The 17,927-nt window shown below is 41.4% G+C and overlaps 1 protein-coding gene across 1 annotated transcript; it reads left to right on the top strand.

The window, feature by feature from the left end:
- The first annotated feature begins 399 nt into the window (after nt 1-399).
- On the top strand, nt 400-10,217 carry sncb (synuclein, beta). The gene is made up of 6 exons (XM_029512924.1): nt 400-525; nt 1,565-1,698; nt 5,330-5,359; nt 5,668-5,753; nt 8,570-8,656; nt 9,846-10,217. The coding sequence occupies exons 2-6, from the start codon at nt 1,578-1,580 to the stop codon at nt 9,873-9,875; spliced, it is 354 nt and encodes a 117-aa protein (XP_029368784.1). The 5' UTR covers nt 400-525; nt 1,565-1,577; the 3' UTR covers nt 9,876-10,217.
- Nucleotides 10,218-17,927: the final 7,710 nt, after the last annotated feature.

Here is a 17,927-nt window from a genome sequence, read left to right on the forward strand (position 1 = left end):
ACCAATTAAGAATTAGTTAACAAATGTGATAATTGCACTGAAATTGCCCGACAACATCTTGTTTTCATAGACTGTCGGTGTCCGTCCAGAGCATCAGTGTACTCGGTGGTGCGGATTTCTGTGGTGTAATATTCCTTTGAAATCACATTACAGCCACACTACGTGTTTTTTTAACATGGACACTGAAGTGCTGCAGTTAAAAACGGATGGGGGGGTTATTTTCTTGACCATACCAGTTGACATGTAAGGGTGACCAATAGTGGAGGGGAGCCAATGATGGTGGAGCGAGCGAAGGGAAGAGGAGGAGGATGACGAGGAGGAGAGGGGTGTGGTGTTGGGGGTGGGGGGGGGGGGGGACGTGACAGTCTCAGCCGCACTGTGAAGGGGGCCGTCCCTGTTGGTGGAGATCATCCCGAGGAAGGCCCACCTAGTGATCACATGAAGATATCTCCCATTTAGACGATAGTTTGACTTGACTGTGTGACAGAATCATAAGGGGACAAGTCGAGGGCGTTTTGCAAACAGGTAAGGACTCTTTTTCTTTTATTCCTTGTGCCTCTGTGTCATTCTTATTTTTTAGGCGTATGGAGGTCACCACCATTTGAGGGACAGACATGAAAGCCTCGTCATGTGAAGCCACTGGTTTGCACTGTGCTTAAAATAATTTAACCCACATTCCTACACACAAATAAAATATATATTTGATATTAATGCCCGTGCATTTATTATTATTATTATTTTTGTCTCGGATTGATATTAGTTGACTATGGAAGACAACGCAAAGGCAGAGATATTCAGCCGGGCACGTATGCAAACGTGAAAGGGTGGACGTCACAAATATGTATTAATTCATTGGAGACTTGAGCTGTAACATCCAGAATGGGACTTTGCAGGACGGGGATCCGGTGCAGGGATATAATTGGAGCTGTCTGTCTCTTCGTGCAGCCTGATGCCGTCTTGATCACAAAAGTCTCCCAGTCAGTGATCGGACGGGCTCAGATTACATCCACATTATTCTGCGTGTAAACCGCGATGCCTGCAGATATTAGAGCAGACGTCGTGCTTCCCTTCCCCCAGCAATGTTGTGCAGCTCCCGCAATAAAAGCCACCTTCTCGTGTAGTATGCTGTGCAGTCTCCTGATCAGGCCTGCGCCTTTTCCCGGGCGCAGTCCTGGCATCTCACCGAGAGCAGCATTACAAGAGAGCAATAATTAATTATCTTCTCCACAATTAACCATTTATTTGAAATCCTTTTTTTTTTATGCTGCTGAATATTTTATGAATTGAAGAGGATGTGAGAAAGGGGGATGAATGCATGAGTGAACAGAGGGGGTTTTTACTACAGCCGGATGACTGGACTGCAGCTCTCAGGATCTGCCACAGGAGGCGGTGCTGCCGTCCTCCACCATAAGTGATTGCCTTGTGGAAATAGATTGTAGCATTCTTCTGGGAGATGCCTTTTAATATCGTCAGCTGTTAAATGCAATCCATACATGCAGGGAATCCAAAACGCAATCTATGTGCGCACAGTGAATGACGGCACTTATGGTCCATCTCTCCACAGAAGCTCAGCCAAGATGGATGTGTTTATGAAAGGTTTGTCTAAAGCAAAAGAGGGGATGGCTGTGGCTGCAGAAAAGACCAAGGAAGGAGTTGCAGTGGCAGCGGAAAAGACTAAAGAAGGAGTAATGTTTGTAGGTAAGATGATCAAAAACCTCTTTTTGCAGCTTAAATCACACTCAAACACACACACACAGGCCTGGAACTGTCACTGCCTCTGTTTTATGCAGGAGCAGAAACAAATGGTTAAATTACACAATAACTTTCTTACTTTTAATGGCTTGAGGAATGGGAGAATCCTTATTCCCTATCGCATGGCCCAAACCAGCAGGCTGCATGTATTGCTTTTTCTTAACATCTGTTTAAAGTTGTATTACAGATAGATGACAAGACAACACTCAGTATATTCATTTTCACTGAACTAATCACGAAACATAAGTTGAAATGAAAGATATTTCTAGGTAAGTAAGTAAAGCTGAATGCAAATTGAGTTAGGGTTAGGGTCGGTTTATTTTAGTAGCCCTAATTTAACGAATCGGTCACTCTGTCAGCAAATCAATATCTCAATATCCTGTTTTACTAATTTTGTTTTGTTATTTAACAATAAAAAAGGAAAATCAGAAATTTACCACCTGCTTTAATAAATGTTGGTAGTTTAAAAAAAAAGATACACGAGGATTAGGAGTTATTTTGATGACGATGTTGAAAAATAGCGCTCTGAATGTCCTCATGCTCTCTCGTCCGACTTGACCGGGCCACAGGCTGGAGATGGGAGCAGGGGTGGGGGTGGGGCAGCAGGATGGAGGGAGCAGAGCAACTCTGTGCATTGGATAGCAGCAGCTTGTAAAACAGTCTGTGTTTGTCCTTCCCAGTGTTACCCTCATTCCCAAATTGTTATTGAATACTATTACATACATCTGCACAGATGAATGTCTCTGTCCCTCTGACTTTCAAACACAGATGAAATTATTGACTCAATCTGTATTACTGTTAATCATTATCAGAGCAACACCCAAAAAGCTGCCAGGTAAAGGTGAAATAGAAAATCTGCAAAACAATAATGTAATCTTGTGTTTACAGAGATTGACATGATGTTAATGGTGTCAAATCATTTGAAATAATTGAACATTAATTTAATGAAAACCCACAGCAACCAGTTCTGTTGTATAAATTATTCAAGATGTTCTCAGTACATTCAGATGTTGGCCAAATAGATATCAACAGTAATGCAGATATCCTGGTTTCAGTTTTTACCTAGCTTTGGTTGCAATGTGTCTTGGCCTGCAAGTCGGGACTTTTCTAAATTATGTATTAATAATAAGATTCCTTCCAAAATGATTCAATTCATCATTTGATTTATAGGCATTTGAGGGTCTGCAAATTTCTTGTGACAGTCCACAAAGCAAAGAATTATGGTTACATAATGTGAGGAAGCGATGGAGCGGCTGGATACAAGCGGTGTTTGGCATTTTTTGCTGGAAAAATTGATAACTTAACTTACAATGATCAAAATAGTCCTGATGATTGGCAAAGCCATTGATAGATTTAATATATTATCTAGCAAAGAGATGGATGTAATGTACATTGCTAGTTTTATTTAATCGTGTTAATTATGTAGTCACATTGGCTAATGTCACCATGTTGTTCATGATAAATATTTTCATATTGGCTGACTTCGCTTCTTACCCTTCAGTTGGTCTGTCAGGGGTGAGTGAGGGGAGTGGGAGTGGAGCAGGGTGACTCAGGAACCCGGAGCACAGGCAGAGGCAATACAGATATTCATCTGTCATTGGTGAATATCATTGGACTGTTTTCAGAGAGACCAGATTTTCAGCGACACCCCCTGCTGGTAGCTGTACAGTCACCAGCTCATACGCTTCATTCAGCGATCGCAGTTAGGGTTTTCCAGGAAAAGTTGTCAAATGTTTCTGCAGCGGGATGGGATCCAATTACCCTGCATCTTTGGCGTCAAGTCCCTGTCATTTATCCACACAGCCAATACACGCCACAACAGCACTCGCAGGCTTGTTTTCATTTTCTGCATGGTGTGCCTCTCTTTTCTTTTCTTTTTTTTTTGCCCTACGTACACAGACAGAGAAACAAGCCTTTCTGTGGCATGCTTTCTGTGCGTGCTTCAGCTTGCTGCTTGTTGAACATGTTGGTGCCCTAGAAAGCTGCGTATGATTTGCTTGAAGGCCCCTCTTGGAGGAGGGGTAAGCGTGATCTGATAGGTCTGTGGCCCACCTTTTGACAGCTGCAGCTGCTGCAGACCGCCCACCCAGCTGAGCTGAGCAGTCAGTCTGAAGAAGTGAAGATGGAGAGGCGGAAACAAGAAAACCCAGCTGTACGACCTGCTATTTACTGTCACTCTTTCATAGAGTATGTGCTTAACCTACTGTGGCACAATGTAGTGTTTATACACTACTTTTTGTAAAATCACTGTAATTAGATTTGTGAAACCTTGCAGCCACGCTACATCAGCATCAGTGTATGGCAGCTCATTTCTGCAGCTTCAGTCAGGCAGCAATCGCTCATACTGTTATGCCTGCTATTATCTGAACAGCTCAAATTCCAATTGCATTGCAAAATAATAAAATTAACATTCATCATTGCTTTGTTTCTAACGTTAGTTATCATCTCTTAAGTCATCTTAATTTAATAAACATAAGGATGAATTTGCATGTTTAATTAAGTTTTAATGTGTTGGTGATTTGATTTTCTTTTCTCATTTAAAAGTCAATACAACTACAAGTGAGAAATAACATCTGGTAGCAAGGGAAAGAATCATTAATGTTGAACATGACAGAAAAATCCCCTCCTTTCATTTGTTTTTATGTTTTTACTTGAATTGGCTGGAAACAGTTCTCCAAAGTGGAGTTACTATAGAAAATCTACAGTCATCGGCTACTCGTGTATTTCAGTTTTAACAGCTAGAGCTACCATCCATTCATAACGCAGCACTTCATCTCTCAGATGCACATTATGCTTTGAGGAGTGCAGAGGCTTCTGTGCTTCATCATTATTTCATCACTCCTCACTCTGCTTTTAAAGGCCTTCACAGACTAATAAAGAAAGTAATGGCTGCCTACTAAGGAAGATGACAAGGGCCGAGTGATCAGGACCAGTGACAGCTTGATACAGATGGATTAGATCTTCCAAAAGTCAGCGCGCTGAACAGAGTGCAGTTGCAGTTTAAATGCACTACAAAGTTTAATAACTCAATAAAAATATAATGGTACCGTATACAGAAGATGCGACTGCTTCGTTGTACCAGTAAAACTCTGGCAAGCTGTGAGTTCAAAGTGAGAGGCCGCAGAGTTATATTGCTATTGTTATGGTCAAGAGATCACAGGGGGCACGTTTTAAGATCAGATATTCCTTTATTTCCTTTATTTATTCTTCCTTTTATAAACAGAATAAAAAGAATATGTAGAATATAAAAACATAAGGCAGTGTTGGACGTCTTTCAGAGTTCAACGTTGATTATGTCCTAGTTTGCCAACTGTAGCTTGCATCACAATACAATCGGATTTAAATAGTCAAATACGGCATTGTTAAAGCAAAATGTAACAGCATCTTACACATTCACTTTGAAGGAGATGGGTCCCGTTAGGTTGATGAAAATCATGGATCCACAGTGAATTAATTTTGTAGTCTTTTGGTGATTAGTTTGGCTACTCTTAGTTTATTTACTCTCTCACATTCACACGGAGACACACATCTGAAATCTAACGTAATCTTAACTGATTTCCTTTTTTTCTTAATTCAGGTAGCAAGGCCAAGGACAGTGTGGGCACAGGTGAGTTTTCACCTCCCTTTTTCAAACCTCAACATCAAACTGCTGCAGTAAGAAGCATATATTTGGAAAAATAACTAGAAACTTCTAAGTTGAAGATGGCAGATTCGTTATGGTGGTGGGGGGGTGCATAGTTGATTGTAGCTGAGGAAGTGTTTAAGTGGTCATTATCTCAAGTAATCAAATGGGAACCAAAGAGGGCTAAGATCATGTACATGCTTTTAATCTGTCTGCAAAATCTTTTGAGATCATCTTACATCTGTCTGTGTGTGTGTGTGTGTGTGTGTGTGTGTGTTTATGTGTTACTGCAGTGGCTGAGAAGACCACTGGCGCCATGGGGAACATCGCTGCCGCCACTGGCCTGGTGAAGAAGGACGAATTCCCCACTGACATGAACGTATGTAAAACATTGCAACCTTCACTGAGTGCACATGATGGTGAACAATTTCACTCTCTTCACATGCCTCCGGTACATCAAGAAGTCTCAGTTGTGTTTTTCTGTTCAGAAAAACAAAGACCAGTAAAATTTGAATCTCAACGAAGTAATCCTGTGGTCAGATACTTTCTAATGTATACATATGTTTGATGTTGTATAAAAACCAGAGCTGATACAACTTAATAATTAGAATTATTAAATTGCATGAAGTTAAAAATAAACAATCCTCACATTTATGAAGATGGCACCAGGTCGACGTGGTCATGATGTCATCAGGGCCGTTGACAACATCACCATGGTTGCTTTATTCCAAGTTAAAAAAAAACGTTCAGAGCCAGAGAAGGAACAATCATCTTCCTTGTGACAAGTAGATTAAACCCCATGTGCAAAGTCAGTGGAGTGACCTTTTAATCACATTATTACAACATACAGAAGCCGTCTGGTTCATACATGATAGCAATGCAACATCTCATTGTTATTCACGACTGAGAACAGGTGAAAGAGTGAGCCTAAAGTCTGATCTTGATCCAGGGCTCACTTACAGTTGGCGCCTTTTTGTATGTTGAGCTCATTAAAGTCTGGAAAGGACTGTGATCCACTCAGAGCCAGATTTATATGGCTCATAAATCTACTTGAGGCTCCAAAACAGAATTACTGGCCCACATTTTACCCATTTCATTCCTCAGCGGCCAGCACTTTCTTTTACTGAAGCTGAAATTCTCTTTTTGGACCAATAGCTATCATCTTTTCTTATAAAGAAATTTCTTAACTAACAAGACATCTGATTGGCATCTTTTATTCTGATAGAATAAATCCTAATGTTTTCTTTAATGAAATTCTATCCTCGCCTTGTTTTACTCTTGTTTTGTGGGCGCAAGCTAAAAGCTCCTGAGGATGAATGGCCATTCGACACAGTCTGCACCATTCACATAGCTGCCCTCACTCTTTAAAAAAAGCTTCAGCCTGCTCTGCTGTTCAGGTGGCTGATCTTCAACACAAAGCTTTACCATTATTAAGCCGTGCTCGCCTCTTGACCTCTGCTAATGTCACTGTTTCCATCAGTCTGTGCACACAACGATTGGAGATGGGACTAAGGATGGTGGAACTGATTTGACACGGAACGACATAAAACAGACAAAAAGCAGCATGTAATCTTTGTTCATGGGCTGTTTCCCTCCTGTGTTCTTTCCTGTAAACAACCCATGCTCGATCCACACTGTCAGCACGTTGTAGATTCCCCAGTTGTTAGACGGTCAGTGAATCAGGGAGGTCCTCGTCCTGTCCTAAGTTTTCATCCTCCAGAGTTGGAGCCTTTCCCACTGACTTGTTAATCTAATAAATTGTACAGCTTGCTCTAATAGGCTTCGGAGAGACACTGTCTGCCTGATAAAACCACTCATTTCAACACGGTGACAACAGATTCTTGAACTGTCGACACAGTAATCGCATGGTTCATAGTGTACCACATGGTACATCCACTCACAATAACTCCTGCCGATATTTTATTGAAAGAATATGCCAGTATTGTGTGCTTTACATTTGCAATTCATCCATTCATACAGTCAGATATTTTAGAAACTGAATTTAAAAAGATTTGTTTGAGAAAGATCAGTGCTACTCTTGTGTTTAAGATTCAGCTGAATATAAATGTGTGGCCAATGTGATCCAAAGCTTCTTTGCTACAATCACATAAAGAGCATGTTCTCTGTTCACTTTTTCTCATGCAGTGATCAATCTGATTAGGTGTCTCTGTGGTGGCTTCCCGCTGTGTGGCATTTAAGTCCATGCTAATCATGTTGGTGGGCTTTCACCAGCCTGATACAGCACACAGGCTTATGGTCCCTTCTGCTCTGACCTAATTGTCTTCATTAGAGTGGTGTTTAAAAATAAATGTGTGGTGATCCACTAGCTTTGTTTTGTAGGCTTGTAGTAGAAGGTGTAGCCATGATGTTGAAGCGTTGTGTCAGCCTCTGAAGGAGATACATGATGGTGATGGCCCACATTGGTCAAGCTATTACATATTCAGTCTTACCTCAGATATTCATGGACCAGACTGGTGATATTCCATTTTCACTTATTGTCTAAACGAAAAAAAAAAAAAAAGCCATTAAAAAAAACCAAAACCAACCATGACGTCTTGCGTGTGAAGTCCTTTAGTTTGTGCCATGTTTCATAGCGCTCTTTTCTTCCTGTCCAGAAACTATTGAAAATGCACTTTTGCAGTGTTGCATTGTTCCTTCATTACCGTGAACACACTGTGATATATTCTGAATTAATCCACATCAACATGATGGCCTTCTTTTCAACTCCGTCTCAACTGCATGCCTGTTGTTGGAATGTGAATGTGATAACAAACCTGTCCACAGGCATAAACCTCTGCTCAAATACTCCAAATTCCTTTTGTTGTATAGTTTAAACTGTTTTGAAAGTCTTCACTAACTTGTATTGACCTTCCATGGACAGGCAAGGTTAAAGCTACACCACGCACAGTAACAAATGCAGTCTATCACATGTTTTTAAAGCTGAGGCCACAGGAAGTAATGAGGAACAGACTACAGTAACACATTGTTTGGTTTCATTTGTTTCACCTACCTGTTACCACTGGATTCAATTCAAAGAGCGAGATACAAAATAGATAGAAGATAGAAATATAGCTCATCAGATTTGGAACATATATATATATATATATATATACTATATATTAGGTTAAAAATTAGCACTTAACCTGATATGTTGTGTTACTGGGGCTCTTTTCATCCCCCTCTCCCTCTCTGCAGCCTGAGGAGTATGGGCAGGAGGCCATGGAGGGCCAGGGAGAGGCAATGCTGGAGCCAGAAGGGGAGACATATGATGAGACCCAGCAGGTACTCAGCCGACACAATGCTAAGCACACACGTCTTCTTTTTTTGTTCAAGTAGCTCGAGATTCAGTGAACTACGTGCTTTTATTTGAACTATTTACATGGCATATAAAAAATGAAAACCGAGGGTTTAACAACACAGCAAGTACATTGAATATGGCACCACCTACCAACACAGAGTGTGGGGTATGTGTTGGGTGTGTGTGTGCGAGGGGGAAGGATGTGAGTCTGACACAGATAGTTATTTTTGGAATTCGACTGTCAAGGGTGAGACAAAACTGCAGAACCTATCGCTTTGAAAAGAAATTCTAAATAGCTCTAACAGTTTGTGAAAATATTCCTGAATTCACATGATATATCTACGTATCTATCCAGTGATGATATTAGCCAGAGACCTAATATATCCATGGTTCATATCTGTGGTAATGTTGACTTGATCTAATGCATGTCATCAGATTTTCTCCTCATTGGATTATTGCATTAATCAGTGGGAGGAATAAAATGTAGATGTGTCCTGAGATGGAAATTGAAAGTTAATTTCTGAGAGGCAGTAGCTTGTATCATCCATGTCCTCCATCTATCTCTCACTCCTCTGCATCTCTCTCCCCTCCCCCATCCTTTGCTCCACTAGCGATGTGTGAGCTCAGTCTGAATGGGCGTGGTGGTGACGCTCTCTGCCTCCATGCATTGTGGTTAATGTAAGGGTCTCCCTGCATTGCTGTAAATAAGGAGGTGCTGCAGAGTGAACTGAGCCTTCTCCGGGAAAATTTGGAGATAAAATCCATCCCAGGCAGTGTCACATTTGTCATTTCGTCAAATGACCTGCAACTACTGCACACTCCTGGTGGCTGAGTTGTTGTGTTTATTCTTTAATGATCATGTGTGGGGAGGAGGCGTGTGCAGGGTTACAAGGATGATGGCAGTGTGCTCACGACTCACTATCAAAGCTTGTGCAGGCTCGTACTGCCCTCTGCAGGCTGCAGAGAGTCATTGAACCAGCAGAGGTGCTCTGCTGCTATGGAATGACATCATTACCTTCAGCAGAGAGCTCTCATGTGTATCCACAAGCTCTCGGTCATTCACGTCTACCTTAAGATGCTTTAAGTTGAATTTCTAAGAGTTAATTAGTGATGACTTTAAACTGGATCACAAGTGGTATTCCTGTCACTTAAAATCTGTCCTTCTTTTCCCAGGAGAGCCAGGATTATGAGCCAGAAGCATAAAAACATCATTCCAAGCTACCATCCAACCAGCAGCACAATAATATTTCTAATAATAAAAAGGACAAATGCTGAAACTATTACAATTATATCCCCATTGCAAAAAACAGCAAAAAAGAGAAGCATTCCCACTGAAAAATGTTCTTCCTTCAAGACAAATCTTTTATGATTATATATTGTAAATGTCATGTTATTATTGTAATGTGCTGGGTGTAGGTATTTATTGAGATGTAAGATTTGTCCTCTCTGTCTCATTTCCTTGATTCCCTCCCAATGAAATGAGACCAGAGGCAGGGCTTGTGACTTTGTACTTGTGTGTATCTGTATTTAGAAATGTGCAATAGATGTTCATCATCTTCCAATGAGATATTGGGAGTTGAAAAATAAATAATGTCCGGTTGCAACAGATATGAATACAATAATATTCCCTTAAGTGTCGACAATGCCTGTTTGTGGGGTTTTTGTTTTTTGTTTTTTCTTTCTTTTTTTTTCTTTTTTTTTTTTTTGCATTTCTTTTGAAATTTCTTTGAATGTTTTTGAAGTAAGAGTTTTTTACATTGTATCTTTATAGTTGCTTGTGAATCATTCCAGTAAACAATGTTAGAAATGGACAGAGTATACATGTTTGTGTGTGCGTGTGTTTGTGTGTACTGAAGGTTTTAACAAATCAATATATTATGTCTTGAAATCATAATGGTTGTCAAATCAATACGTGCTTTAAATTGCAGGACTTGTCAATATTAAGGTTTATGTGTTAAGCCAGACATACAAATCCTCTGTAAATAAAAAGTTTAAAAAAAAAAAAAGATAATAAGAAAAAGGAAATCATTTGCCAGTGTTGTTTAATAATAATGATATTGTTTAAACTCACATTTGGCATTGACAGCTCATTAGATTTCAAACCTTTTGTAACCCTTTCTGTTTTTCTGTCTGTTGATCTAAATGAGGATTTATTATACTTGATCTTTGCACACGTCCCTTTTTTTGCTCACTCTTGTCTGGTGGTTTGATTGCAGGATGTGTAGAATCTGCTGAGCTTGCTCTGGTCCCTGGCCGGATGCTGCCATACTTTGGATGCCAATCTGATCAGGCCTTTTTGGGCAGGTTTTTGTTTGGGTTAATCCAGCTGGAACGGTGTCGGGCTCAAGCAGAGGGTATTAAACAGCCGTGCCCACTACTGCTGGCGCAGACGGATGGGTGGATACTGCAGACACAAAGACAGGAGCCATGGCCTCATTCAAGAAGTCCTTTGAGAGCCTAAAAAGCACAAGCTCATCGGCTGCTAAAGGAGTCACAGACAATGCAGGTACAGAACAACAGCTATAAGATGACACAGCGTCTATTAAAGGTGTGATAAACAGAGAAAATCATTTGTATTTTTGTTTATAAAGTAAGTTATTTTCGCTTTTTAAAACTGAGAAATGTTGAAGTTGAACTCTTCAAAAGTAAAGATATCGGGTCAGTCACTGAGTCCTTGTGATGTTTTCTCAGTGCAGGCAGCTCAAGAGGCTGTGCAGCAGGTGGCAGACTCCTCCAAAGATACAGCCAACACAGGTAATGTGAACAATGCTCTGTCCGTCAAGTCTCATGCCAGTGGGACGCATATCAATCTGCAAATAAGCACCAAGTCAAGCTGTCAGAACATAAAATAACTTTGTGTTTAGCGTATTTAATGGTTGAAGTCGATCGTCCCTCTAAATAGATGCAAACCCCAGACATCTCTCAGAGCTGGACTTGTGAGAGGACATGGAAGGGAACCTGGAATTAAGTAATCTACAAAAATAAAAATTCCCTCAAATTTTGCTTTCTCCAAAGAGTTTTGGACATCTTCAAACTGTTGCTGAAAGTCATATTAAAATTCTTTATATTAACATTTAAGCTTCTTAAAGATACATAAACACATAGTTACGCTCATCATTGTGCATGTGAGTTGAAGTTGAAAGGACCTTATCAAATTCTACGGGTTGTCTGTTGTTTTAGTCCCTGAATATTTATCTTTTGTTTCACTCTGACTCTCTGAAGCTGCTCAAGAAACTGGCAGACAGGCTCAAGCAGCCATAGGGAAAGCTGCGGACAAGGCCACGGACACCATCAAGGAGTTTGGACACAAATTGGAAACCAAATGATCTCTACACGATGAGCAATGCTTGCTATAACACTAGAGCCAACTCATCCATAGATTATAGACAAGTAGTGATGTTGGATGGAAGAAGATTGGCATGTTATAAAAAGTTATATAGTGTATTTATTTCCACACAGCTAACATTCCAAAGTGTCTATTTTTAAATTTTCCTCTCACCTTTTCCATTTGTGTTTCTTGCTTATTATACATTTCATTATATGTGATTTTGGGCAATAAAAACAAGATGTCCAGCATGTCTCTCAGGTTTGTAAAATGTGATATCCTGCCTCGGGCGGTAGAAATAACGGTGTCAGTGGTGCATCCTGCTGTAGAGTGCTCATCAATGAATCGCAGCGGTCATCATTACCAACACATTGCTGAGAAGATGGCCCTTGGCATGCTGATAGTTCCCAATGAGAATATGATCCGAGCCGTCCACCCTGGCCTTCAGCAACACACCTCCCCGATCACACTGCATGGTTGCCAGGCAACAGAACTCTGCGGCTGCCTGCGATTGGTGGAGGCCTCTGAATTATTGGTGGGAATACTTCTGCGAGTACATGGTGTTCTGGCCAAGCTGCAGCCCACTGCTACAGTGAGACCAAGAAGGTGAATATTCACAAAAACAGCAGAGATAAAATAAACACGCTCGGTTCCACACAGTTGCTTGAAGTGGAGCAGATTTACTAAGGCTCCAGAGAAATGCATGTCACACAGCAGGGGGATTGGAGGGAGGGCTGAGTATGAAAGACGTGGTGGTTTATAAGTGTTATTTGTGTGGGAGGTGCAGCGCTGCTTCCTCCAGGCTCCTTCAGCTGTGAACCCCTGTTGTCTTTATGTTCTCGCATAGTTGCTTCACCAATTTCCTCCGCAAGACCTGAGTTTGCAATTACTTTTCTGCTCCTGAAATAATTCTGCCATTATCTGTCCCCACAAAACTATATTTGGATCAAAAGAGGCTTTTTATTAATCTTAATGTCTTTTAAGTACAGCGGATTATTGATTTTGTAGTGTGAAACAAAGCTGGCCTTCACACACAAGCAGACTTTGCTGTCTTATGTAAAACCATTTCAAATAGGAGAACTTCCTCTGGTGCACACCTCGCCCTCCCTTCAGAAGCCTCCACACTGACCATCTGCACTCACATGACAGCTTTTGCCACCAATTTGTGCCTCCTCCCCAAATTTCTCACAGTCGTATCTCTCCGCACATAGTTGCGTTTATGTTGCTATGATAAGATGGAGTTAATTACTATGATTTACTTATTAGAGAGCTGAACAGAGATTTCTGTCATTACGTTATACCACTCTCTGCCAGTAGCCGACTGTGGTTTCCAGGGAAACTGTGAATGTGAAGCTTTTCAACAGACACAGCCACAGCTTGAAGAGCGAGGATTGCCCAAGATAGATTCTTCTAGAGACAAACCTGTACTCTCTGCAATCACTATCAATCAACAGGAGAGACGTACGGACAAATGTGAATCTCCGGAAACACTGATATTTGGGATGTTTGACCTGCTGAGGTATGGCTTTGGATTTCCAGCAGCTTGTTTGATTATGCTTGTTTTTTAGAGTTAAAAATTGACCAACTAATCTGAATTCCTGTTCCTGCGCAGCGTTTTGTGTTTCTGAACTAAAATAGAATTAAAATGTGATCTATATGAATGTTTTTTTCCTGGGGTTGAAAAATCTGAATAATTGGGATCATCAGTGAAATATACTGACAAATGTGAAAGTGAATGTTTTAAATTCAGCTTCATAAAATGTTTATAAACAGTGACACTGTTGGATTATAATAGGATATTAAAATGCAAGTAAATAATTTCCATGAAGCAGAGGCATTGATGTAGCTTGTGTAACATAGCAGCATCTGCATACTTCACTTGAGAGAATATTTTTATCACAAAACGCTTCGGCTCACACTGGGGCATGTGAATATAGTCACTGATTTCACATTGCACAAACACCACTTTGTTGTACCCTGCAGGTACTTCTATCACTTTAATACAGCGACAGAATGGGAAGTATCAAGGATGAGATCAGGGGTCTCCGAGAAGACCATCAGCCTCACCAGAAGGCAGATAATGGAGAGCATCCAGGAGGTTCAGGAGGGATCTCTGGGCCTGAGGGACTGCAGATAAACACACAGCAAGAGTCAACAACGCAAGAGGAGTGTGAGCCACAAGTACACATGAATGTTAGCCACACTGAAGAAGGCAATAATTCAATATCCAAAGATCCAGTGTTTTTAGGAGCGGATTGTGACCCCCCTGACTCTGGGATGGCGGAAAGAGAGAATATCTCTGTGCCTGTGCCGTTAACTCCAGACTCCTCTGACCCATATTCCCCAGCCCCTTTTGGACAGCAACACATGCACACGCAGATGAGCCTGGAGGTGGTCCAGTGTCGTTCTGCAGCCACCAGCCCAATGACTCCTCCGGAGGGCAGCCATTCCTTCTTCTTCCCAAGCTCTTTTGGAAGAGCTATGGGCACTGACACTAAAGATGCTGAGCTGCAGGTCGGTGAGCAGGTGGAGTTCTGCAATGTTGCCACTTCCCCCATGACCCCAAAGACACCATCCACAACTGCTATCCCAGAGCTTATGGGCAAGGAGATGGTGCAGAATGGGGGGAAAGAAAAAAACAGGGAGGATCAGAGAGAGAATGGCCAGCTAGAGAGTTCCCCTGCGACCCAGACCCCAACAGATGATGAGTCAGTCACAACTGGAGCTAAGAAATGTACCACTTCCAAGCAGCTGAGTGAAGGCTTCATCTCAAATGCATCCCCAGAGAGTTCTACCAGCTGCCCATCTCCTGGGCCCATGGACTCACAAGCAACTTTGCAGGATCCTAATCAAGGGTGTAAGCAGCTGAGGATGGGAAGTTTGGATCAGGACATTACAATCCTGGTGACTCACTATGGCAACGGTGAGGAGGGTGAGGAGGAAAAGGCTGAGTTACCTCCATATTCCATTGAGCCAGGGATGGTCAAGATAGATGAATTTGAGGAACACGGTGAAGACCAGAGCGATGTAAAAGAAGGGATCTCCACAGAAACTGCTGCTCCTGATCAGGCACAGGACAAATCAAACACAAATCTTCCACAAAACAAAATAGAAGAATCATCTGTTCCTGCTAGCGACCAATCAAAAACTGAGATACAGCTGGAAAGTCAAGAAGTCGAAGAAATCAAAAATGCATGTGAAGAGAAGAAAGATGTTTCCGTGATAAAAGCTGTCCCCGAATCTCCAGCTCCTTTCGGCTGCCACAACATCCGCACCCAGGTGAGCCTGGAGGTGGTGCAGTGTCAGTCGGCAGCTACCAGCCCCATGACCCCTCCTGAGGGGGACCAAGCCTTCCACTTCCCAAGTTCCTTTGGGAAATGTGTGGCTGTGGCTGCAGAGACTAAAGATGCAGGGCTGCAGGTGGGCCAACAGGTGGAGTTTCGTTCTGTCGCGACAGCACCCATGACACCCAGGACACCCACCACAATGGCTTTTCCTGAGATCAGGAAGGAGGCTAGTGCAGAGGAAAAAATTGTGGAAGAGGAAGAGGGTGATAAGGCGGAGGCTGAGGAAAACAAACAGGAAGGGTTTAAAGAGGAGGAGAAAGTGCCTGAGGAAAAAACAGTGGAAGCTACTAAAGAGGACAAAAAAGAAGCAATACATGGTAATGTGGAGAAGGCCGAGGAGAAATGTGAGGAGCCGGTGCAGGAGGTGAGCTGGGATGAGAAAGGCATGACGTGGGAGGTGTACGGCGCGGTGGTGGAAGTGGCCGTGCTGGGCTCAGCCATCCAGAAACACCTGGAGAAACAGGTGAAGAAGCAGAAGAGGCAGCCCTCTATGCCTCCCCCTCCTCCCCTCAACCCCTCCGCCATGCCTCTCACCTCAGAGACCACCAAGGGAGGCTTGGGATCGGGTAAAGTCCGGGCCGGGAAGAAAGGAGAGCAGGACGTGAAGGTGAGCCGCCGCAGAAGGAACCCCTTCCGCCTGCTAATGGAGAATGTGCAGCAGCCACATTGTTGCTCCAGAGCTCACACCACAGAGTGACACGAGGGAAACAGCTGGACGAAGAGAAAAACATCCATAAGAGTGGTTGGAAAGTCACATGACATCGGATATTGTGGCTGCAATACTCACTTATTCACTTCAAAGTGATGCTGTCTTGATGGCGTAAACAAATCAAAATAAGTGCAAGACAAACAGAAAAAAAAAAAAAGAAAGTACAAAAGCATACGGTAATATGCTTCTATGGTGGAACATCCATCACTGAGAACCAGCCACACAAGATGGGCTTTATTTCTCTTTTTCCTTGGATTTCTGTTTTTCACAAATCTTATGGGACTTCTAGTTGTACAGACTGACAGATTAATGGACTCTGTATGTGGAAAAAAAATGAGGGTGATCCATCAATGACATTTCTAGTTCCTCCTTTTCATCCAGACCATTCTACTGTCCAATGAATCATACGAGCCGTCAATGCTTTTTTTTTTATGCACCTCAGACAATACGAAGCCATGGTAACCAGTTTTCCTTCTCCTTGTTTCACACAAGCTTAGGACTCGACAACTTGGTCCAGACACAGAGACAGCAGACCGACAGTTTTTGATTATGATCTATGGCCTCAGGGTCTGTCAGCACAACCTGGGGATCATTTGGGTTTTAGATAGTGAAATGTGAATTGATCTAAATGTTGCCTTGATCTGTGTGTGCGTGGAGTCCCTACAATTAGTGCAGGCTTTTTGTACGTCTTATACTCTGCTTTTAGATTTGGCACAATGATTTGTTTGTATTGTGAAGATTACAAAAATGTACTGACGACAAGCACAATCAGTTATTTTGGAAAAGTAATGACTGTCTGTCATTACTCTTTTAATGCATTTGTATTTTAATGCCATGAAGTGATTGAGTTTTAAGTTATGTGATGAAATTTGCTTTAAATGTTTTATTTCAGAGGTTGAGCTGATGTTCACACTTCAACTTATTCATTGCTCAAGTCAGAAAATCTACATTTGCAGACAATTATTTTATTCACATATTGCACTTGTAATACATTCATTTAGATATCAGTAAATAGTGAAATAGTTATTTTAGTTTGCTGCTTGTAGGGCATTTCAATGTCGTGCATGATGGATTGTTGTTTTTTTTTTTGTTGTTGTTTGTTTGTTTTTGTTTTTTTCAGCAGCTTCACCACAGAAACATGGACAAGGATCCAGACATAAATAACATTTCATTCATGCACCAACATTATGCAATATTCTCCTCTTTTTTTTTTTTGATTTTCTTTCTCATAGCAGCAGCTACAACAAAAATGTGCATTGTGTGTTAGTATAGCTTATAATATATATTTTTCCCATATTTAAATATTCATTCCAAAGCAACCAAGCAGTTTTAAAACCATTGCGCAATCTATTAACAAAATAAAGTGATTCTCATGAGCGACAAAGGATGGTTTTGCTGCTTTTTCGCAAAAATTGGTCCAGTTCTTCATCATAGAGGGGGTGTTTTTGGGACAGATTTATATCATTATTATTAGGTGAGCAATTTACATGAAGACTGAAAACAGAAGACAACAGTCGATTGGACTTCTGGTAAGCTGTTTTTTATGTAACTTTGAGCTGAACCAAACTAAATAAGCTCAGCCAACTGTGTTGTACTTGTGGTTTCATATCTAACGAGCTGATATGACAGTGTTGTTGATCTAAGTCCAAGCAATAAAGCAGCAAATACAAAAATATTTTAGAGAAAAACAAATAATAATTTTCAATTCAGCAACCAAGTACAATGACATGAATATATTGTTTTCACAGAGAAACATTTCCCATTTTGGTTTTGCTTTTTTGTTTGCTTGTTTTTGCTTAGATTCAATAGTAAGACTCCTGCAACCTGGAAACAGATAAGCGGTTGAAGATTAATTAATGAATGAATGAATAACT

This window comes from Echeneis naucrates, chromosome 10, assembly GCF_900963305.1.
Source record: "Echeneis naucrates chromosome 10, fEcheNa1.1, whole genome shotgun sequence".
NCBI lineage: Eukaryota > Metazoa > Chordata > Actinopteri > Carangiformes > Echeneidae > Echeneis > Echeneis naucrates.

Coding starts and splice junctions, on each gene's coding strand:
- sncb (XM_029512924.1), top strand. CDS start 1,578: ATGGATGTGTTTATGAAAGGTTTGTCTAAAGCAAAAGAGGGGATGGCT. Junction 1,699..5,329: donor AGAAGGAGTAATGTTTGTAG/GTAAGATGATCA, acceptor TTCTTAATTCAG/GTAGCAAGGCCAAGGACAGT. Junction 5,754..8,569: donor AATTCCCCACTGACATGAAC/GTATGTAAAACA, acceptor CCCTCTCTGCAG/CCTGAGGAGTATGGGCAGGA.